This window comes from Aquarana catesbeiana, linkage group LG03, assembly GCF_042186555.1.
Source record: "Aquarana catesbeiana isolate 2022-GZ linkage group LG03, ASM4218655v1, whole genome shotgun sequence".
Classification (NCBI taxonomy): domain Eukaryota; kingdom Metazoa; phylum Chordata; class Amphibia; order Anura; family Ranidae; genus Aquarana; species Aquarana catesbeiana.
In genome coordinates, this window is record NC_133326.1 from 143,750,198 (window position 1) to 143,774,407 (window position 24,210).

Sequence of the window (24,210 nt, forward strand, 5' to 3'; positions counted from 1 at the left end):
AAAATGCATAATCAAATGACTTAAAAGGTGCAAAGTTCATATATCGCATAATATAAATTAATGTAAAGTTCTTGCAAACAAAATAAAGTCCAAGCTCATATAGTATAAAATTGATAGTGACACTTTATTAATAAAAAACATACAAAACAAAACAAAAAACGCTCTTGGCATCACATCAGGGGGTGAACTACGAATCCCACAATGCAGTGCGGCGCATGCGTGGTGATGTCATGGCTTCTGCTTCCGCCCTATGTACGTTTCATCAAAAATGACCTCATCAGGAGTCTGGAAGAGGAAATGGCATGTCAAGTACTATAGTAGGGTTAAGAACATGAAAAGATAGTGGACAGAAACAAAATCAAGCAAGGGTGTGTTCATTACCCTCCCACCCAACATTAGATACCTAATGAGAAATGTAAGCCACCTGCAAACAAGAATAAAATGGGGACTAATAGGAAGTTGAAGATCTTAGATTATGACATTTACCTGGTGTCACACTTGCTTAGCAACTGTTGGACCAAATTTGCTAAAATCATCCAAAATAAGACCAAAATAAACAAAAAAGAGAACTTGTGGGGGACTGCACATTACAGAGAACCAAAGGGGGCTGAACATAAATGACACATCCCCCAGTTACAGCCAAATAACGTTCCGTTTTCACAAGTAAAGCTCTTGGATTTCCTGCTTAAGCTTACCCACCCATTCCTGTCTCCTGCACATTCCCATATGGTGATCCCTCATTTACTGATTCATACAAGTTATGTTTTTTTAATAGTATTATGAAAACAATCCTACTACTGTATGTTGGTGTGTAACATTAAAATAACTGTGTGCACTGGCCATGGATTACAAGTCCTAAAAAAATGTTGATTATGCTCAATAATGTCTGTTATAGTTTTAGCCAGCTAGCAAGCTCTAAACAACACAGGCTTATTTCAGCAAAGCAGTTAATGTTAGCTCGGTGAGTTTGTGAGCCTCACCTGATGGTTAACAGGGGTTCATATTCCTATGCAATATTTCATATTCACTTGATTTAGAAAAGTACAAAATAGTTTACCAGTTTCACTTTTTTTTTTTGACATGAACATGCTAAATAAAGAAACATTTACAAAAACACTTTACAAAAAAAAAAAAAAAAAAAAAAGGAGTAGGCTGCAATTTTACCTTTACTTGATTAGGGGAATGTTTTATAAATTTGATTTTATTTTACCGTAACTGATAACATCAGTTGGCTATATTGAGTTAATTCAAGGAATTCATTCACACAATGAGCAAGAGTTAAACTTTGAGTAATAGAGTACTGGAAAATGAAAGTAGTATGTCTCAGATGGAATGGATATCTCTAAGCCGTAGATAACCACTTCCTATATGAACAACCTTTGGTGTTTAAGTGTGATTTCCTGACTATTAGGACAGTACATACGGGTGATATGTCACATCTTGTTATTCAGATTGTTGGCTGGGTGATCTTCACTACTCTTAATATTCTAAAGCATTTCTGTGATGCCTGAATGATTTTTCCCAGATTATGTGCTCTTTAAGTATAATTTTTTAAAGATGGATCATTACCTGATTCTGTTGGGACTGATGTTATTGTCGGCTGGTGGTTTTTCCGATACAGGTAAGAATATACATAATTTTATTAACAAATAAAAAATGATTGGAAGTTTTTTTTAATGGTTAAAATTACTAACATTATCAATTTCATAAACTTTGTTTAATTGAATAGGTAAAGGAACTTTTTTTTTTTTAAATCAATTACATTGTAGTTATGTTCAGACTGTAACACAACTGTGCTTATTCAATATGACAGTGCAAAAAGCACTGATGATGCTCAAAGCACAATAAAAAAATATAAGTTATAAAGAACAGTCTTGTCAGTCCAGAAGACTTTTGACTGGGTGCAGACCATTTTCTAATTAGTCTGGCTATGGTAAATAAAATCAAATTTACTGACTTGTATACTGAGCTTTGCATATCATCATTGCTCTTGAACAGCCTTATTGATAAAGTTTGTGTCTTAGTGATAGAGGATGTTCAAACAAGAAATGTCACCAGCACACCAGGATCTCCAGAAAGGGTCCAAAGCATTATTCAGCAATCCCATCACAGTTACAGAAGCAACATTTTGGAGTCTCACAGGACCCCTTCATCATTATCGCTTCTGTAACTATGAACTAATCGTCCAATAAAGCTTTTGATCCTTTCTGGAGATCCTGTTGTGCTGGTGACATTTTTTTGTTTGAACGTCTTTGGTTTCCAGCAGCACCCACTTACATTTACAGCCATTCTCAGGAACGTGTGCATTGGGAATATTGTGCTTAGCAATAGAGGAGGCAGTCTCGGAATGATGATGGCTGTTTTTTTATTTTTTTTAGGATTATCAAAACCTTATGAAAGAATAATGATATCATGAGTCACTTGCCTAACAATGGCCATACATACTTCAATAAAAGATCAATTTACCTTCGGATTAATCTTTTCTGTGAGCAGTAATGGATCTATAATTGATAACCCATTTGATCAGTATGCCACACACGGGGGACTGGATTTCAACCAATAGTTAAAGTAGAACCAGAGGTTTTGGAAGGATTGAATAGGGAACCCCTGTCAGTTTTTATTGTGCCCCCCGTATGTGCCCCTATTTTGGGTTGTCTTCAGAAAAGTAATAGATGGCAAATCTTCTAATGGGGACACTAGTTCTGGTGACCTGGGGTTTTTTCAAGGAATTCCCTTAATTTGCAGAGATTTCCTCTCATTTATAACCCTCCCCTACTCTATCCAAAATGAAAAAAAAAGTTTTGCCTGTAGTTTTACTTTAAGATACAATTGTAACATTGTAACAATCGTACATTATTGATCAAATCTCGCTTTCCAGCATGTACTGCATATTCTGAAAGTGAAATATGATCGTATTCATGAACAAAGTATCTCGGTGGTTCCAATTTCTGCAAAACGATATATAATTTCCTGCCCTGGCCAATTGATTCAGTTTGAGAGAATCCGAACGAAACTGAGTCTAAATCAATTGGTAGGGAAGTTATGGATATTTGATTGTTTGCAGATTCAATCGCTTCCATCATATCACACATCAATCAGATCAAAAAAATTGAAGTGTGTATGGCCGCCATAAGACGTTTCAGAAGTCAAAAGTTCATAAAAATGCTAGATGTGATTATGGTAAACCTAAAATACATGTCGGCAATATGCCAGGATTCATGTGAAGAAAATATGAAAATTTGCTTCCTAAAGAACCTAGATAGGGTGATTAGCTTCCTTAGGCAAAAAGAGATTGTTATATGTACTCACTATTCAAAATTTATTAGCAAGTGCCGGTAAAGTCCACTCAGGGGAACTGCCTTTTCTGATACTTCCTAAAGAACCAATCACATTTGAGGTAAATAATAATCGTTCAGTAATAAATCAAAAACATACTGATGTCTTGCTCCATCTACCTTTTCCAGGCTGAGTCATGATGTTCTCTTTAATTGCTCATACTGTAAGAAATAGCATATACCAGCATAACCTTGGATTGAGAGTACCTTGGTTTGAGAGTATTTTGCAAGACAAGCACATTTTTTTAATATCAATTTTGACTTGATATACGAGTATAGGCACCTCTAAGTGTAGCAATATGGTTACATTTAATGAAAGTACAACATTTAGCAACTCACATAGTTGATGATTAAAACAGGCACATCTAAGTATGCAGGCATCCATGGTAAAGTTGTCCACATAGACCATCCTCTGCACCGCCATCGATGTCATCCCTTCCACGCTGCAATCCACGAGCACTTCAAGCCTCACTTTCAAATCACTCTACTGCAGGGTAGTTGTCCCGATCACGATTGCAAATGGACAGCGGTGATTTTTTGCTATTTAGCACTGCGCTACTTTAAAAGAGAAGTTCAGAGTTTGAAAAAAAAATAAACATTTATACTCACCTAGGTGGACGCAGCACTGATCTGATGCTGCAACTGTCAACCGCCGGCTCTGTAGTGAGAACTGAGCGATCAAACACAGCTGAATACTCAGTTTTCCCCTTCCGCTCTGTGCAGGGAGCTGTGACTGTCAGTTAGCGGCTCTCTGCTCTCCCCTCCAGCACTCAATGCAGCGCTGGGCTGTGAAGGGGGAGATATGGTCTGGCTCAGGCTAGGTTCACAGTATCTTTGCATGCGGCTCATAGTAGGGGTCTGGTGTGTCCCCGTTCACCATTTCAGGTCCGATTTCAGCCTGGATTTTAGGCTGAATTTGGACCTAAAACGGACCAAAAGACGCGCAGGACTCCTGTAAAAATTTGCAGGAGGGATATGTGAACCGGCTTTATAGAGAGCAGGTCTAAATCTCCTGCTATTGCGAATTGGATGCGGGGAACCCACATCCAGTAATACTATAGTGTGAACCCAGCCTCAGGCTCTCAGAGAGGTTGAGCCAGGTCCTGATTCAGGTTTCTGGGTGGATCCCGACCATATGGTCAGGATCTTTTCAGAGTCTGGACTGGCTCTGTGACGTCAGCCGACAGCGAACTTCAGCCCGCTGTCAGCTGAAAAAGGATAACAGGAGTGCAGAACAAACTGCACTCCTGTGATCCGTAGCAGAAGTATGACCAAAATAGCTTTAGTCATACTTCTCCTTTAACTACTTAAGGACCAGCATCGTTTTGGAATTTAGGTGTTTACATGTTTAAAACAGGTTTTTTTGCTAGAAAATTACTTAGAACCCCCAAACATTATATATTGTTATTTTCTAACACCCTAGAGAATAAAATGGCGGTCATTGCAATACTTTTTTTCACACCGTATTTGCGCAGCGGTCTTACAAGCGCGCTTTTTTTAAAAAAAATTCACTTTTTTGAATAAAAAAAAAAATAAGACAACAGTAAAGTTAGCCCAATTTTTTTTTTTTTATATTGTGAAAGATAATGTTACGCCGAGTAAATGGATAGCCAACATGTCAAGCTTCAAATTGCGCCCGCTCGTGGAAAGGTGTCAAACTTTTACCCTCAAAAATCTCCATAGGCGACGTTTAAAAAATTCTACAGGTTGCATGTTTTGTGTTACAGAGGAGGTCTAGGGCTAGAATTATTGCTCTCGCTCTAACAATTGCGGCGACACCTCACATGTGTAGTTTGACCACTGTTTTCATATGCGGACACTACTCATGTATGCGTTTGCTTCTGCGCGCGAGCTCGTCGGGACGGGGGGTTTAAAAAACATTTTTTAAAATTTTTTATTATTTATTCTACATGATTTTATTTATCTTTACACTGTTTTTTTTTTTTAAATTTGTCACTTTTATTCCTATTACAAGGAATGTAAACATCCCTTGTAATATAAAAAAGCATGACAGGACCTCTTAAATATGAGATCTGGGGTCAAAAAGAAACTGAAAAAAATGTGCCTTTAAGACGTATGGGCGGAAGTGATGTTTTGACATCGCTTCCACCCTGCAGTGTCATGGAGACGAGTGGGCGCCATCTTAGTCTCACTCATCTCCAGGCACAGCAAGGAGACAGACGTGATCGCCTCCACCGCTACCGATGACTCTGGTAAGTGGCGGAGGGCACCGGATCTCGCCCCTCTCCCGCCACCGATAAAAGTGATCTCGCGGCGAATCCGCCGCAGAGACCACTTTTATCTGAAAGCCGACCGCCGCACGAAAACAGGGATACCGGGGTTATGGCAGCTAGCTGCTGCCATAACAATGATATCCGCTGCCAAACTTTGGATGTACATCGGCGTGCGGCGGTCGGCAAGTGGTTAACTGGCAATTGCACCGTCATGCAATACTGTACCCAAGCAAAATTTATATAATTTTTTTTTCACACAAATAGAGCTTTCTTTGGTGGTTTGGGGTTCTTTTGTGTTTTTTTTTTTTTTTTTTACTATATAAATGAAAAAAGACCCAAAATTGAAATAAAATCAAATTTCTTCATAAATGTAAGCCAAAATGTATTCTGCTACGTCTTTGTTAAAAAAAAAAAAAAAAATCTACAAACGATGGTATATATATATATATATATATATATATATATATATATATATATATATATATACTGGATTTTTTTTTTTATACTAGTAATGGTGGCGATCAGCGACTTTTAGTGGGACTGTGGTAGTGCGGTTAGCAATTTGACTCTAACTTACACAGAGTGGGAACTGACTGCCATTGACATCACCAGTGACAATAATACAATGATCAGTGATAATACTATACGCTGTCACTGTACTAATGACTTTGGCTGTGAAGGGTTAACATCTAGGGCGATCAAAGGGTTAACTTTGTGTCTAACAAGTGGTAATGTGTGTTATTTGTGCCGCTTTTTAATATAAATCTCTTTGTTTCTTATTCCCATGCAGGTATAAGAAACAGAGAGACCAATCCCTCTGTGCAGAGCCCTTTTTTTTTTTTAGTTTTGGATAGAGTGGAGAGGGATTAGAACATCTGTCAGTTTTTATTGTTGTCTGTGCCCCTGTTAAGGAGATTCACCCTCTCTATATGTCCCGTTTACGAAGTGAACGTAAAACCCACATTTTGGGTTGTCCCAGAAAAGTAATAGAGGGGAAATCTTCTAATGGGGACACTAGTTCTAGTGACCTGGGGGTCCCCAAGGAATTCCCCTAATATGCAGAGATCTCCTCTCTCTTCCTGTTTGGCTATGGGACGGGAAGTGAAGGGAAATCTCCACAATGTGACATAGATAGTGAAAACAAAAATTGACAGGGGTTATAACCCTCCCTTACTCTATCAAAAATGAAAAAAAAAAGTTTTGCATAAAGTTCTAGTTGAATGAGATGTAAATGTAAATTTTGGCCTAAAAAATAAAACTATATTTAAAGACAGGTAAATATACAGCCAGCAGGTGGACCTCTAGGATTTGTTTTATATATTCGTAAGGGTTGACTGTTAGCTGGTTTAGCCAAACTCAAACTACATATACAACACGAGTGGCTCATCCCTCTTTATTTTTGATCTGTATGGTTCCATATAGCTTTATTAATTTCCAATAAAGAGGGAGAGAGAGTCTCAAATGCCCTCTCTTTAAAAAAAAAAAAAAAACTAGAATGTTTTGCAAAACCATATTATGTTTATAATTTTTGAAACAAAGATTTTACGTAAATAATCATGGTTATATAAAATATAAATGTGAAATTAACTAATAAGTATCCTTATTACTTTAGAAACGCCCGTTTTGCTGCGTTTGCATGCCGCGTTTAGCCGCATTTGCGTCTAGAAGCATCTGCAGAGCAGAGAATGACATTTTGCGACCCAACTTTGGGACCCCGTATCTTGGGGCCACTTGGTGCTAGGAACCCCAATTTTGGTGGAACTAGCAACATATCCAGTTTGGGGTTCCTAGCACCAAGTGGCCCCAAGATACGGGCCCCAAAGTCGGATCGCAAAATGTCAAGCACTTTTCTGCAGCAGAGTGACATTTTGTGACCCAACTTTGGGGCCCCATATCTCGGGGCCACTTGGTGCTAGGAACCCCAAATTTGGATATGTTGTAGTGCTAGTTGTGTTTGCACACCAAATTTGGGGTTCCTAGCACCAAGTGGCCCCGAGATATGGGGCCCCAAAGTCGGGTCATAAAGTACTCCTTTAAAAACACTTATAAACAGAAACACGGTTTAGCGCGTTTGGCGTCTGAAACGTAGAAAACTTTTGCGTCTGAACACATTTGTTTTAACGAGGTTAAACACAACTGCCTAAAAACACCAAAAAACGAGACTGTGTACATGGACACATAGGATAACATTGAGTCTCGTGTGCATGAAGCCTAAAACCCAAAACCAAAAATGTAATATATTGTAGCCTAACAGTCATCAGATGTGGTGTCTACGTTCATTTTCTTTTTAGGCTGTTTTCACCTGATGATCTGCCTAGATATTGGAAGACCAAAAATAAAAGTTTTACTACTCTCCTATGTTTCCTTCATGCTATAAACTTCTACCTCAGTGGTATATTACCCCAGCCAAATTACATGCAATGTCCCTCGAAACTTCACCATTCTGTTTGAGAGGCGGGACGGTGTCCATAATGACTGAAATAATTCAAAGCTCCAAAATTAAAGTGGTATTAAACTTCACACCAAAAATATATAATATATTGCAGCTTACCAATCATTAGATGTGGTGGCTGCATTTGTTTTCTTTTTTTTTCTTACCTCTGGCCAGTAACACACCTTCTGTATTAGAGTGCCCCCACTCTGAATGAAGGAGCACAGGGGGCACATTTTGACAGCAGCATAGTCAGTCTATGAGTAGGGGAGTGTTAGCTGTACTAATAAACTGAAGCTGAACTCCAGCTAAAACTTTATACGTAGTTTCAACAATAAGGTTTTTTTTTTTTGGGGGGGGGGGGGGTTACATAAATAAAAGCTGATCATTGTAGGCACCCTGTCATTGGTAAATGGGTTGTCTAATCCCTGTAACTGATACAGTGGGGCAAAAAAGTATTTAGTCAGCCACCAATTGTGCAAGTTCTCCCACTTAAAAAGATGAGAGGCCTGTAATTGTCATCATAGGTATACCTCAACTATTAGAGACAAAATGTGGAAACAAATCCAGACAATCACATTGTCTGATGTTTGAAAGAATTTATTTGCAAATTATGGTGGAAAATAAGTATTTGGTCAATATTAAAAGTTCATCTCAATACTTTGTTATATATCCTTTGTTGGCAATGACAGAGGTCAAACGTTTTCTGTAAGTCTTCACAAGATTGTCACACACTGTTGCTGGTATGTTGGCCCATTCCTCCATGCAGATCTCCTCTAGTGCTGTGATGTTTTGGGGCTGTTGCTGAGAAACACGGACGTTCAACTCCCTCCAAAGTTTTTCTATGGGGTTGAGATCTGGAGACTGGCTAGGGCACTCCAGGACCTTGAAATGCTTCTTACAAAGCCACTCCTTCATTGCCCGGGCGGTGTGTTTGGGATCATTGTCATGCTGAAAGAACCAGCCAAGTTTCATCTTCAATGCCCTTGCTGATGGGAGGAGGTTTGCACTCAAAATCTCACGATACATGACCCCATTCATTCTTTCATGTACATGGTTCAGTCATCCTGTTCCCTTTGCAGAGAAACAGCCCCAAAGCATGATGTTGCCACCCCCATGCTTCACAGTAGGTATGGTGTTCTTTGGTTGCAACTCAGCATTCTCTCTCCTCCAAACACCATGAGTTGTGTTTCTACCAAACAGTTCTACTTTGGTTTCATCTGACCATATGACATTCTCCCAATCCTCTTCTGGATCATCCAAATGCTCTCTAGCAAACCTCAGATGGGCCCGGACATATACTGGCTTAAGCAGGGGGACACGTCTGGCACTGCAGGATCTGAGTCTCTGGTGGCGTAGTGTGTTACTGATGGTAGCCTTTGTTACTTTGGTCCCAGCTCTCTGCAGGTCTTCCACTAGGCCCCCCGTGTGGTTGTGGGATTTTTGCTCACTGTTCTTGTGATCATTTTGATCCCACGGGGTGAGATCTTGCGTGGAGCCCCAGATCGAGGGTGATTATCAGTGGTCTTGTATGTCTTCCATTTTCTAATTATTGCTCCCACAGTTGATTTCTTCACACCAAGCTGCTTGCCTATTGCAGATTCAGTCTTCCCAGCCTGGTGTAGGTCTACAATTTTGTTTCTGGTGTCCTTCGACAGCTCTTTGGTCTTCACCATAGTGGAGTTTGGAGAGTGACTGTTTGAGGTTGTGGACAGGTGTCTTTTATACTGATAACAAGTTCAAACAGGTGCCATTAATACAGGTAATGAGTGTAAAGAAGAAGATACAGGTCTGTGAGAGCCAGAAATCTTGCTTGTTTGTAGGTGACCAAATACTTATTTTCCACCATAAATTCTTTAAAAAATCAGACAATGTGATTGTCTGGATTTGTTTCCACATTTTGTCTATCATAGTTGAGGTATACCTATGATGACAATTACAGGCCTCTCTCATCTTTTTAAGTGGGAGAACTTGCACAATTGGTGGCTGACTAAATACTTTTTTGCCCCACTGTATGCACACCTGCAAGAGAGCTTATTCTTTTGAAAAACAACAGACTTAGTGGCTGGATCACCAGATGACAAATTGAAGAAAGGCAGCCTAATAAAGAAGACTAATGCAGTCATCACATCTAAGAATTGGTAAGCTCCAATATATTAAATGTTTGGTTTTGGGTTAAATACAGCTTCCTACTTCTTTTGTTAATTATTGCAGTAACATAAAAACAGCTTTGCAGTTTGTTCACAGTACAGGAAAGATGTACAGTATCTCACAAAAGTGAGTACAATCCTCACATTTTTGTAAATACAGTAAAACCTTGGTTTGCGAGCATAATTAGTTCCAGAAACATACTTGTAATCCAAAGCACTCTTATATCAAAGCATATTTTCCCACAAGAAATAATGGAAACTCAAATGATTTGTTCCACAACCATTTATTCATAAGTGCTTCAGTTTATAGTCCATATAAAAAGATTATAGCAATGTGACCAGGTTATATAACCATAAAATGTCCATCCACAAATGGAAGCCTCTACAAGGGGATTAGAAGCAAAATCCAGCAGGAGCTACAGAGTATAAAAGAGAAGAGAGGCGCCTCTAAGTGTAGCAATATGATTACATTTAATGAAGATACAACAGGAGGAGGATGGTCTATGTGGACAGCTTTACCCCGGACGCCTGCATACTTAGATGTGCCTCTTTTAATAATCAACCATGTGAGTTGCTAAATGTTGTACCTTCATTAAATGTAAACTATATTGCTACACTTAGAGGCGCCTCTCTTCTCTTTTATACTCAGTTGTGATATGATGCTACTTGTATATCAAGACATTGCTTGTATATCAAGTCAAAATTTATTTAAAAATTGTGCTTGTCTTGCAAAATGCTCTCAAACCAAGTTACTCTCAAACCAAGGTTTTACTGTATTTTATTATATCTTTTCATATGACAACACTGAAGAAATGACACTTTGCTGCAATGTAGTGAGTGCACAGCTTGTATAACAGTGTAAATTTGCTGTCCCCTCAAAATAACTCAACACACAGCCATTAATGTCTAAACCGCTGGCAACAAAAGTGAGTACACCCCTAAGTGAAAATGTCCAAATTGGGCCCAAAGTGTCAATATTTTGAGTGGCCACCATTATTTTCCAGCACAGCCTCAACCCTCTTGGGCATTGAGTTCACCAGAGCTTCACAGGTTGCCACTGGAGTCCTCTTCCACTCCTCCATGACAACATCACAGAGCTGGTGGATGTTAGAGACCTTGAGCTCCTCCACCTTCCAGTTGAGGATGCCCCACAGATGCTCAATAGGGTTTAGGTCTAGAGACATACTTGGCCAGTCCATCACCTTTACCCTCAGCTTCTTTAGCAAGGCAGTGGTCATCTTGGAGGTGTGTTCAAGGTCATTATCATGTTGGAATACTGCCCTGCGACCCAGTCTTTGAAGGGAGGGGATCATGCTCTGCTTCAGTATGTCACAGTACATCTTGGCATTCATGGTTCCCTCAATGAACTGTAGCTCCCCAGTGCCGACAGCACTCATGCAGCTCCAGACCATGACACTCCCACCACCATGCTAGACTGTAGGCAAGACACACTTGTCTTTGTACTCCTCACCTGGTTGCCGCCACACACGCTTGACAACATCTGAACCAAATAAGTTTATCTTGGTCTCATCAGACCACAGGACATGGTTCCAGTAATCCATGTCCTTAGTCTGCTTGTCTTCAGCAAATTGTTTGCAGGCTTTCTTGTGCATCATCTTTAAAAGAGGCTTCCTTCTGGGACAACAGCCATGCAGACCAAATTGATGCAGTGTGCGGCGTATGGTCTGAGCACAGACAGGCTGACCCCCTACCCCTTGCAATGTTGGCAGCACTCATACGTCTATTTCCCAAAGACAACCTCTGGATATGACACTGAGCACATGCACTCAACTTCTTTGGTCGACCATGGTGAGGCCTGTTTTGAGTGGAACCTGTCCTGTTAAACTGCTGTATGGTCTTGGCCTCTGTGCTGCAGCTCAGTTTCAGGGTCTTGGCAATCTTTTTATAGCCTAGGCCATCTTTATGTAGAGCAGTATGAGAGAGTGAGAGCGATAACACCAAATTTATCACACCTGCTCCCCATTCACACCTGAAACCTTGTAACACTAACGAGTCACATGACACCGGGGAGGTTGAGTTGAGTTAGTTGAGTTATTTTGAAGGGGACAGCAAATTCACACTGTTATACAAGCTGTGCACTCACTACTTTACATTGTAGCAAAGTGTCATTTCTTCAGTGTTGTCACATGAAAAGATATAATAAAATATTTACAAGAATATGAGGGGTGTACTCACTTTTGTGAGATACTGTATATTGCATGCATGTACACTGTTGATTTTGCCATATTGATCAAAATTGTTTATGAGTACATTGGTAAATCACACAGAAGGACTGAGGACACACAATGTTGACCATGAGTGCACCAAGTCTTTAAAACAGCCTTGGTTACATTTACTAAAATTGATGCTCAATAACAGGTATAGCTGATTTGTTACACCTACATTATATTGACGGCAGCTACAATTGATAGCTAAATGCTGATGGTATATGGAGAAGATATAAAAGTAAAAAGATGGAGAAGGTACTTTTTTTACCATACCTGATGGGATTATGACAATAAAGGCCATACTGGAAAAAGATGATACTATTAAACTATGGAGTCTTAGCCCGGGTTCACACCTATGCGAATTAGAGGTGCGTTTCCGCACCTCTAATTCGCATAGCAGGAGAATGTGACTGGCTCCCTATGGAGCCGGTTCACATATCTCCGGGGCGGCTGCGGTGCGCACTGCACAAAAACGCTGTGCGTCTTTGGCTGCGTTTCAGGGCCGAATTCAGGCATAGAATCGGCCCTGATTCGTCCCTGAAACGGTGAACAGGGACGCACAGCGCTCCTGTGCGGTGCGCAGCGTATTATGGTGTGAACCCGGGTTTAATGTTGAACATATTGCTGATGATAAATATCTTGTATATCTTAAAATGTTGTTTCTTACATTTTAACTCTAAGTTTAATGTACATGTGACGTTTTTACAATCTCTCCTGAACGATTTAATTTGGCAGATAGTAACCCACGTTTAAAATGTCCATTTTGCGCGTTTACATGCCGCGTTTGTGTTTAGAAGCGTTTGAAAAAAAAAAAAAAAAAAAAATTATATATATATATATATATATAAAGACAGGACCAATGCTTCGATGCAATTCTTCTTTTACTTCAAAGTTTTTCAAACATACAAAGTGCTTGCACGCCTGCACTTTGTATGTTTGAAAAACTTTGATGTAAAAGAAGAATTGCATCGAAGCATTGGTCCCGTCTTTTTTTCTAATTATTATCGGTGGAGGATTGGGAGTCCATTTTGACTGTGCTTTGACTTCACAGAGCATTAAGAAAAGAAGGTAACCCACCCATTGACTGTTATTTTATATATATATATATATATATATATATATATATATATATATATATATATATATATATATATATATATATATATATATATATATATAGCCCCCTGTTCCTAAAATTGGGGCTATAGTGTAAATTTAGTTTTTGGCTGAGCTGTAAACAGCTCAGATTTGATTGTATATTTGGTTCTGTTCTAAACTTGGCTGGGTTGTGCATTTCCCTCTGTTGCCAGTAGGTGTCACTGGTACCACAGGACAGTGTGAGAATTACAACTAGGTTGAGCTGTAATGAATATTCTTTTTCTGGAAACAGCCCAGTAGGAGGTTCCTGGCCACTGTGCATCTGGGAAGGGGTATTTATTTGCCAGATGCCATGTGCTATAGTCAGTTCGTACCTCGTAGCCCTTCTGGCCTGAAGCTGTATCGCTGTATCTTCTGCAGTAGGCCCAGAAGCCTGTCTGGGGCCTACTACTCCTGAGGTGGTCCTTAGGCTGTCTTGCCTGAATGATAGACGCCAAGCCAAGCTGAGAAGATCCAGTGGAGGACCCTTGCTGAAGAGAGCCAGGATGAAGGCTGGTCTCTCAGAAGGGCCTGGTAACTCACTTGGAGGATGCACCTATATCTAACTACTCTAATGCCCCGTACACACGGTCGGACTTTGTTCGGACATTCCGACAACAAAATCCTAGGATTTTTTCCGACGGATGTTGGCTCAAACTTGTCTTGCATACACACGGTCACACAAAGTTGTCGGAAAATCCGATCGTTCTAAACGCGGTGACGTAAAACATGTACGTCGGGACTATAAACGGGGCAGTGGCCAATAGTTTTCATCTCTTTATTTATTCTGAGCATGCGTGGCACTTTGTCCGTCGGATTCGTGTACACACGATCGGAATTTCCAGCAACGGATTTTGGAAAATCCGATGGAAAATGTGTGATGGAGCCCACACACACGATTGGAATTTCTGACAACAAGGTCCTATCACAAATTTTCCGTCGGAAAATCCGATCGTGTGTATAGGGCATTACAGTACCGCCGGGTCGGCTTAAAGGTTCTGGTACTGTTAAGCTGCTCTACAATCTAATCAAGGTAATACGCTCTTGGCTGCTAAGTTTGTGAGAGAGACTTACCCAGGCATTTACTGGTTGCTAGGTCTGTGTGAGAGACCTACCCAGGTATTCAAGATCTGCTGAAAGAAAGTTGTTTGTCCTTTGAATAAAGGATTCTGTAAGTGATCTGCTAAAAAAGGGTATCTGAAACCTCCCCTCAACCTCTTTCCTACAACTTTTCTCAAGTTCTAATTAAAGCATTGAAAAATACCTAAAGTGACTGGCGCCTATATTCTGTTTAAACTTCCCATTATAGCCATGGACTCAGCCCTGGGGTGAATGTAAGCCTGCTCCCTGTATCTGGGAGGTACCTTCCTGCTTCCAGTAGACCCCGGGGGGCGCTACATATATACCGTATTTATCAGCGTATAACACGCCCCGGCATATAACAGGCACCCCCAAGATTAGGAGGGAATTTTAAGGAAAAAAATGTTTTAAAGGAATAAAAAATTACATTTAAATGCCCATCAATGCATCTGCATGCTTGTCCAGTGTCATTTGCAGCCTTGGTGTCATTTGCAGCCTTATCAGTGTCCATTTGCAGCCTTGCAGCCTTGTCAGTGCCCATCTGCAGCTTTTCAGTGTCCATTTGCAGCTTTGTAAGTGTCCATTTGCAGCCTTGCCCAAGCTGGAGTTAAACTGCAGTGACTTGCCAGTGTCACTGCAGTTTGAAAATGGCGCCGTAGAGACACACAGAGCAGGTCCTTTGTATCTCGGCAGCTCTCGGCCACTTTTGGCTCCTCTCGTAGTCCTGCCCGGGATAGGCGTGACTGTGAGTGGAGCGCCGCCCATATACAGATAGCCGAGTGTACTCGGCTAGGTTCGGCTAGCTCCGCTCACAGTCACGCCCAGTCCCTGTGTCCATCATAGGGCGGGACTGGGTGTGACTGGGCGAGTACACTCGGCTATCTATGTATATCGGCGGCCAGACTATCGCCCCGCTCACAGTCAGCGGGGGATCGCAGGGGATCGGCGTATAACACGCACCCGCGATTTTCCCCTGATTTTAAGGGGAAAAAAGTGCATGTCATACGCCAAACCTGTGTACATGTACACATAAGATAACATTGGATGAGTTCAGGGGCAGTTGAAAAAAGCATCCAACTGCCTCTGAACGTCCGTTTACCAGCAGCAGTGTACATAAGGCCTTAAGCCTAATCAGTTCCACAGTTTTCTTCTATAAAACAATATCATGGGTTCTTGCTTGCGTGGCGGGCTATGGTGACCTCTCATCCTCTCCTGGAGTGTGGGTAGCAGCGGCTCCGGTGTCAGTTCCTCATGCTTCCTCCGCCATGTGTCTTCTCTTCCGCCAAAGCGCTAGGCATCCAATAGGATCGCCTACGCTTTAGCCAATCAGGAAACAGGTTTCACGACCTGCCTCTTGATTGGTGGGGAGGAACTTTAGTGTGAAAATAGCGAAAATTCAGTCACCATCATCACACAACTGGGTGGGCTCGGAGCTCAATGCTCTGAGTTCCAAAGCCACCCTTTTTTTGAAGCCTATTAGAGCCCCTGGCTCTAATCGGGTGCTTCCAAAACCCCCCCCCCCCGCATTGGAATCCATGGTCTGGCGTTCTGATATGTAGATCAGGAGGCCAGACGCATGGATAGGGGAGGCTGCGCCCATGCGCCCTCTATGGACAGGCCGCCGCTGATCAAAATATCAAATAAAGATCTGGATGTTCTGGTAGATCATAGACTTAATAATCACAATACCAAGCTTCAGTTTCTAAAGCAAGCAAAATACTTTCTTGTATTAACCACTTCCATACCGGGCACTTTTACCCCTTCCTGCCCAGGCCAATTTTCAGCTTTCAGCTGTGTGACAATTTGAATGGCAATTGCACAGTCATGCAACACTGTACCCATATGAAATTTTTAGCATTTTGTTTAAACAAATAGAGCTTTCTTTTGGTGGTATTTAATCACCACAGGGCTTTTGATTTTTTGCTAAATAAACAAAAAATTATGGAAATTTTTGAAAAAAAAACTGCGTTTTACTTTGTTTGTTTTAGAAAACTTTGCAAATAAATAATCTTGCTTCATAAATTTAGGCCAAAATGTATTCTGCCACATTTATTTGGTGAACATAACCCAAATCAGTGTATATTAATTGGTCTGCATGAAAGTTATACAGTCCACAAACAAAATAGTATATATCTCAAACAACAATGTATATAGTGAGCGCACCACCTTGGTTGTACCAAGCATCATTATGTAACTGGTGTGGCAGTGATCCTGATTGGTGACAGTATGAAAAAAAATAAAAAAACATTTTCTATTTTTTTTTTTCATATTTTTTTTTTAACACACTTTGACCAGAGCAATATAATATTACCATAGTAATATTTTACTACTCTGGGGAAGTGATCAGTATTTTTTTTTTTTTACACACTATGTTTGCTTATAGCAATGAATTTCATTGCTATATGCAAGCATTTTGCTGAATGAAATCGATTCATTCAGTTTGTTCATTGTTTACAACCGTCATGTGACTTGCTGTGTTTAGTAAGGCCCCTTTCACACATGCGGACCGTATGTCCGTATTTCATCCATCCGTTTTCGGATGAAATACGGACATACATGCATCCCTATGGGATAGCGGGTGTCAGCGGATGTACATCCGCAAACACCCGATGTCGTCCGGCTCCGCTCTCGTCCAATTCTGCGGACGGAAGAAAATCCTATTTTTCTATCCGTCTGCAGAGCGGATCGGATGAACACGGACAGACGGTCCGTGTTCCTCCGATCCCCCATAGGAGAGAGCGGAGATCTGACAGGGCGGTTCCTGCACAGTGTGCGGGTCCCGCCCTGTCATCTGCCTGCTCAGCTGGGGAAAACGGAGCGATCCCCGCTGAGCAGCGGATGTTCACGGGGCGGATCAACACGGATCCGTCCCGTGTGAAAGGGGCCTTACAGCTATTACATGGTACCAGCAGCGGGCAGGTACAGTGATTAGTCATCGGCTGTATCCCGCGGACACAGCCAGTGACATATCGCACTGCAGCGCGCAAGAGGTGCGATCCGGGAGGACATCATATGACGTCCCCCCCAGATCGAGGAAGACCCCCGACATCATTCGGCCATAGGCTGAGTGGCAACAGATTAGAAAAGTTATAGAGTCTAGAAAGAGAGATGGGGTTTTGCCCCTGTATAAATCATTAGTAGCACCTCATCTGGAATATGCAGTTCAGTTTTGGGCACCAGTTCTCAAAAAGGATTTTGGCTAACTTGAGAATGCAGAGAAAGGCAACCAAACTAATAAGAGGCATAGAGCAGCTAAGCTATGAGGAAATATTATCTATTTATTACAGGTACTTATATATCACCATCATTTTAAGCAGCGCTTTACAAATATTGTACATTCACATTAGTCCCTAACCCCCAAGAGCTTACAATCTAAGGTCCCTAACTCACCTTCATACATACACATGCTAGGGCCAATTTAAATACCAGCATGTCTTTGGAATTTCTGAGGAAACCCACACAGGCACAAGGAGGACATGCAAACTCTGCGCAGGTAGTGCCATGGTTGGGATTCAAACCGATGACCCTAGTGCTGCTAGGCGGGGGTGCTAACCACTTTGCCACTGTGCTGCCCATTAGCAGAACTGAATTTATTCTCTCCTGGGAGAACTTGCTGTAGAGTTATTTACTTTCAGATCATTACAGAGGACAAGAGACACTCTTTACATCTGGGGGAAAAGAGAAAAAGGCTTCTTCACAGTAAGAGCTGTGAAAATGTGGAATAGACTTCCTTAAAGTGGGGTTCCCATTAAAAAAAAAAAAAAAATTAAAAGTCAGCAGCTACAAATACTGCAGCTGCTGACTTTTAATTGGACACTTGCCTGTCCTAGGGTCCAGCGATGCGGGGGGATCAAAGCCCCGCTCGTCCCTCCCCTCCGCTCGGCAGCGCCGGCATTCTGACTGTGGGCTCCCGGCTGCGCATGCGCGAGCTGCGCCGCACGCTGTCACTGGCCCCGTAATCATCTGGGACTGGTCACATGTCCCAGATGATTGCCTCTCTCCCCTCCCTCTTGTCAATCTCCCTTCCTGCGCCGAGGGAAGTGATGTCAGGAACCCAGGCACCGAAGGAGGAAGACTACGAGGGACCCCCTAGCAACAGGCATTTAGAGGTGAGTAAAAAAAAAAAAATGTTTTCTCGAAAAGTTTTTTTTTTAATTTCTTTTAAAGACATTACTATTTTTTTTTTGTTTTTGGGTTGGAACTCCACTTTAAGAACTAGTTTTGGCCAGCTCAGTAGATTAGCTGGATGCATTCCGAAATGTACAAAATATAACTGGATACTAACCTTTAAAAGGTAGTTGATCCAGGGATTGTCTCCAGGGGGATCAAGAAGGATTTTTCCCCCCACTGGAGCAAATTGGATCATGCTTTATTGGGGGTTTTTGCTTCTGGATCAACTGTGGGTTTAAGATTGTGTTTTTTATCTCTTTTGATTTTGGTTTAAGTAGAGGTTTTCTATCTTTTGATTTTTTTTTCTTTCTCCATTGGTTGTCTTTTTTTTCAGGCTGACTATGTAACTATGTAAGATTCTCAACTCCTGTAGCAAATTACCCTGATGTATTTTTCTTTTTTTTTTTTTTTTTTTTTTTTTGTTGCTTACAAATTGTGAAACCAAACATTTCTGAAACTCTGACAATATCAGTATGGATATATTGTGGTTTTCATGTCAGTAACCATCACCATTTTTTTAGTTAATTAAAAAAAAGCTGACATTTTTATTCCAGGTACTGAGGTTACCAGTCAAGATTAAACTAATAGAAAGATGATTAATTTTGTACTTCTGTCAAGACGTAAGCGGGCAAAATGTAACACTATTTTCAATATCATAATATTTTCTAAGGAAGTATTTTGTAGTGACACGAGTGTTTAAAAAAAGAGTGGTGGTTTCCCTCACTTTTAAAATGACTAATTTGGTGAATAATACGATTTTCCTCTCAGACATTCTATCTTTACGTTTATGCTTGATGATTAAGCTGAGTAGAAGTTGGGCTGAGCAAAGGTCTTCTCACACACATATACCACAAAATAGTGGTGAATTTTTTTTTTTACAGAAACTCCTACAACTTCCTACTATAACAAAGAATTCAAGAGACAATAAAAGCACTGTTACAGAAAATACAGTTAGGTTACTCTTTCTGAAGGACAAATACAAAAACAAGAATAATATAATAATAAGATAAATACTGTTAAAGTGGGGTTCCACCCAAAAAACAAAAATACCTGGAAAAAATCTAAAAAAAAACAAAAAACAAAAAAACATTTGGATATTTTTTTTTTTTCACTTACCTCTAAATGCCTGTTGCTAGGTGGTCCCTCGTAGTCTGCCTGTTCCTTTGCCTGGGCTGGTGACATCACTTCCCCCCCAGGCACAGGAAGGGCTCCGCTCTGCTCCCTCCCTCCTGTCAATCATCTGGGACCCATTACAGGTCCCAGGTGATTGAGCGGCCAATCGCGGCGCCGCTCGCGCATGCGCAGTGGGTGCCAGGCTGTGAAGACACAGCCCAGCGCCCACAGTTGAAATGCCGACGAGCGGAGGGGGGGGCGAGCGGGGCCTCGATCCCCAGCATCGCTGGACCCAGGGACAGGTGAGTGTCCAATTAAAAGTTAGCAGCTGCAGTATTTGTAGCTGCTGACTTAATTTTTTTTTTTTTTGACGGCCCCCTGGGTGGAACTCCTCTTTAAGTGATTTTGAAGGTTTGTGTTTTATATATATATATATATATATATATATATATATATATATATATATATATATATAAAAAATAACAAACACGTTATACTTAGCTACACTGTGTAATGGTTTTGCACAGAGCAGCCTTGATAATCTTCTTCTCGGGTCCCCCGCTGCTGCTCCTGGCTCCCTCCCTCTTGACCAGTTCCCCCAATAGCATGGGGGCACTGGTGCATGCTCGCTCCTGAGCCCCACACCCTCTCTCTCCTTATTGGATCACTGGTTGTGATTGACAGCAGTGGAAGCCAATGGCTCCCGCTGCTGTGCCTCAGCCAATGTGGAAAAAGAGACCCCGGACAGCTGAGGCTACCGTGCGCACCACTGAGATGAGAGAGGGCTCACGGGAGTATAAGGGGGGCTGTGGGGGGAGTAGCACACATTTTTAAGCATGAAGGTAAAAACCCTTCACTCTTTACAACCACTTTAGTATGCTTAGACTCTTGACAGCACATTGCAAAGAACACTGGTCCTCAGCCATGGCCTTTGAGTGAAATGTAAGACTGTGAGCCTCCATGAATGTGCATTGTACCTGTCTGAATATTTTCCATATGCATAAAGCTATTCACTGGTTCATTCTTTTATGTCATATGATGACATTTGTAACTTTATGTTCTGTCACAAAGGATACGTATGTAGCATAACTCCTAAGAGCAGCCCTAGAATTTGAGCTTTGTCTTTATATATGGTAGTCTTGGGGTGGTATGGAATGACCACCTAAGCAGTGTAGCGGGGTAACATTTCCATCTCAGGGTCTAGTTCTTGGTGTATAGTGAATTACAATATCAGTTAGGTGCCAGTTACTTTAGTCTTTTTTTTTCCTTGAATTCTATTCTAGGAGAGAGGATTTAGCGATGCAGGGTACCCAAAATAGGACTGGTATCCTGAGGTAGTATCAGTAGTGGTAGGCCTTTTAAAAGCAGATGCCTGGTAATTGCTGGCCCCATGAGAGCAGCCAGACAGATCTATGACCCTGTAAGAACAGTCAGAGGCTTCTTAGCTGTGGAGAATCTCTTACAAAAAAAATTAAAAATGGTTCTTTGCCTTTGCCTTATAGAGCAGCCAAAGATACATTAATTGATAGGTAATGAATCTCCTCACAGTGCCCAGATGGTAACTTCTACCCAGCTTCTCTGTGACACTCTTCAGCAAGAAGATCTTTTTTCAGATCCACTACCTCCAGATATCCACTCCAGCAGGCAGCCTAACCACTCCAGCTCTGGAGGATTTACCACCCTTCATGACCAGGCCATTTTATGTGATACAGCACTGCGTTACTTTTGCGCAGTTGTGCGACACTGTACCCAAATAAAATGTTTGTTCTTTTGTACCCACAAATAGAGCTTTCTTTTGGTGGTATTTGATCACATCTGCAAATTGTATTTTTTGCACTATAAACAAAAGACAACAATTTTGAAAGAAAAAAAACCAATATTTTTTACTTTCTGCTATAAAACATAAATATAAAAGTGAAATTACTGTGCCAACCTAAAGAATGAGCTTCCAACACAACAATAAGACTCATTGTAAAGGAGTATGTGAGTAAATGTGTAGCTCTAAAAGTATTTATCGTGACAACCTGGAAATAATGCCAGGCAGGTAATTAAACAATCAAAAAGCCATAAGTGAATATGCAAAAATACAATTCAGTGATGTGTGACTAGGGCCAAAGTACATATAAATATATGCAAAAAAAGACCTAAAACATATGCGATCTAGGTATGAGTGAGACGATAGGTAATCTGAATGACACAATAACGTGTCACTAGCGCCAAATATGTGCACAAAAACATGAAACACACACAAATAAGAATTATGGAATTTGTGACATGAAATGATAATGTACAGAGAAATATTATATAGCCCACATGGAAATATCGCTATCTTGTACATAAACATACAAAAAAAAGAATACTATTTCTCAAAAAAAAAATGTCTATGAATAAGTGATACAGTGTGGATAGAAAAATCAGTCCGCCAAATAAATGCAAGGAAATAATAAGTCCATATAAGTGAAACACCAAGATGAAATCTCAATGTAGTCTGAAACGGAATGGCAATGCTTCATTTGGATGTATAAAAATTAGAACAATCCAGCAGTTTAAACAACACCTAAGGTTGTGCCTCCACCATCTTGGGATAGGGAGATTCAGTACTCTTATGCCCCGTACACACGGTCGGACTTTGTTCGGACATTCCGACAACAAAATCCTAGAATTTTTTCCGACGGATGTTGGCTCAAACTTGTTTTGCCTACACACGGTCGCACAAAGTTGTCGGAATTTCCGATCGACAACCACGCGGTGACGTACACCACGTACGACGAGACTAGAAAAGGCCGGTTCAGAACCAAACGCGGCACCCTTTGGGCTCCTTTTGCTAATCTCGTGTTAGTAAAAGTTTGGTGAGAGACGATTCGCGCTTTTTCAGACTCGTGGCTTTCAGATCGTTTTCTGCCGTTCAGTTTGTGCTTGTGGGTTTGTATCTGCTCTTCAGTGCGTGCAGTCAGTTCGTATCAGAGTTTTCTGTGTGATCTTGCCTGCTCGTTGCTGTTTTTCAGGTCGCTCTTCACAGGCCTTGCTGTTCTTCAGTGCGTTCTGTTACTTCGTTCTGAGCAGCCGACCGTTTTCTAGCCATGTTTCGTATGCGTACTCCTCGTAGAGTTCGTGCTGTGCAGGGGCTTGGTGTTGGGGTCCTGACCTTGACACAAGTCCAGTCCATGAACAGGGTGGGGAGGAGTTCATGGACCAAGAATTGGTTGCTTCAGCGTGACCAGTTCTCTCATATGCCTTTGCTCCGTGAGATCCGGGAGAATAATCCTGGTGATTTCAGGAATTTTCTCAGGATGACGGACCCCGTGTTTCACCGTCTTTTGGCTTCGCTGACCCCCTATATCAGCAGGCAGGATACCTGCATGAGGCAAGCCATCACTCCGGAGCAGAGGTTGGTCGCTACCTTGCGGTATTTGGCCACAGGAAGAAGTCTGCAGGACCTCAAGTTCTCGACAGGCATCTCCCCCCAGGCTCTTCTTTGTGGACATTTACTGCTTGTGTTTGTTTGAGCTGACCCTGACAGAAATGTGTGGAGTGCAGAAAATGTCATGATTGTGTAACCTTATACAAAGCACTGTTGGCTGTTATTTACTAAATGCAAAGACACTTTTCACTACAAGTGCACTTGCAACTGCACTGACACTGCACTTGTAGTGCAAAGTGGATTTGCCCTTAGGAAATTACCCCCATTTTCTCATAAAACAACAATTACATCACCCCAAAAGTGTTGTAGTGTTGAGACAATAATCCACACATTCTTGATGAACAACTTTTTAATACCTGCACAATCACATGTGCATTTACCAAAGGTTTTTCTGACAAACCAACATGTTTGTTGTATAACAATTTTTGTGGTGTCATTATCCCAAATCAAAATGTCCATTTTATAGAAAACAGGCCTGTGTAAAACCAACAAGAAAGACACAAATCTTGATCTTACAAAGTTCACATTTGGTAGAACTTGAAGGCAATATCAGACATGAGTATTTAGGAACTGTGTTTGATATAGCGTTCAGATGGGGGGAAATCACCCCTGGAAAAGCCAAATTTGGAAGATGCACACAAATTTCACAATGTCAACATGTGTGACCTGCCATCACGGGGGATCAAGGGACGTGTTTTGGGGGAGAAAGCCCTTCCTCACCGCTACTTTATTATTGAGGAAGGGGTTGCACCCCCAAAACGCGTCCATTGATCTCCCGTGATGGCAGATAGCACATGTTGGCACATTGTGTGCATCCTCCAAATTTGGCTTTGGGAAAAATCACAAAAACATTTCGCACACTGTAGCAGACAAAAGAAGAAAGTGATTTGGAGTGGTTTTAAACTCGCCCC

At 41.2% G+C, this 24,210-nt stretch overlaps 1 protein-coding gene across 4 annotated transcripts in view; it reads left to right on the top strand.

The window, feature by feature from the left end:
* Positions 1 to 1,130: 1,130 nt before the first annotated feature.
* Positions 1,131 to 24,210, top strand: part of LOC141131747 (uncharacterized) — a 124,721-nt gene continuing 101,641 nt past the window's right edge. For all 4 annotated transcript variants that reach the window (XM_073619384.1, XM_073619382.1, XM_073619386.1 and 1 more), the window contains exon 1: positions 1,131 to 1,621. In XM_073619384.1, the coding sequence (XP_073475485.1) occupies positions 1,558 to 1,621 (64 nt within the window). In that variant the 5' untranslated portion in view covers positions 1,131 to 1,557. The remainder of the gene's footprint in view (positions 1,622 to 24,210) is intronic.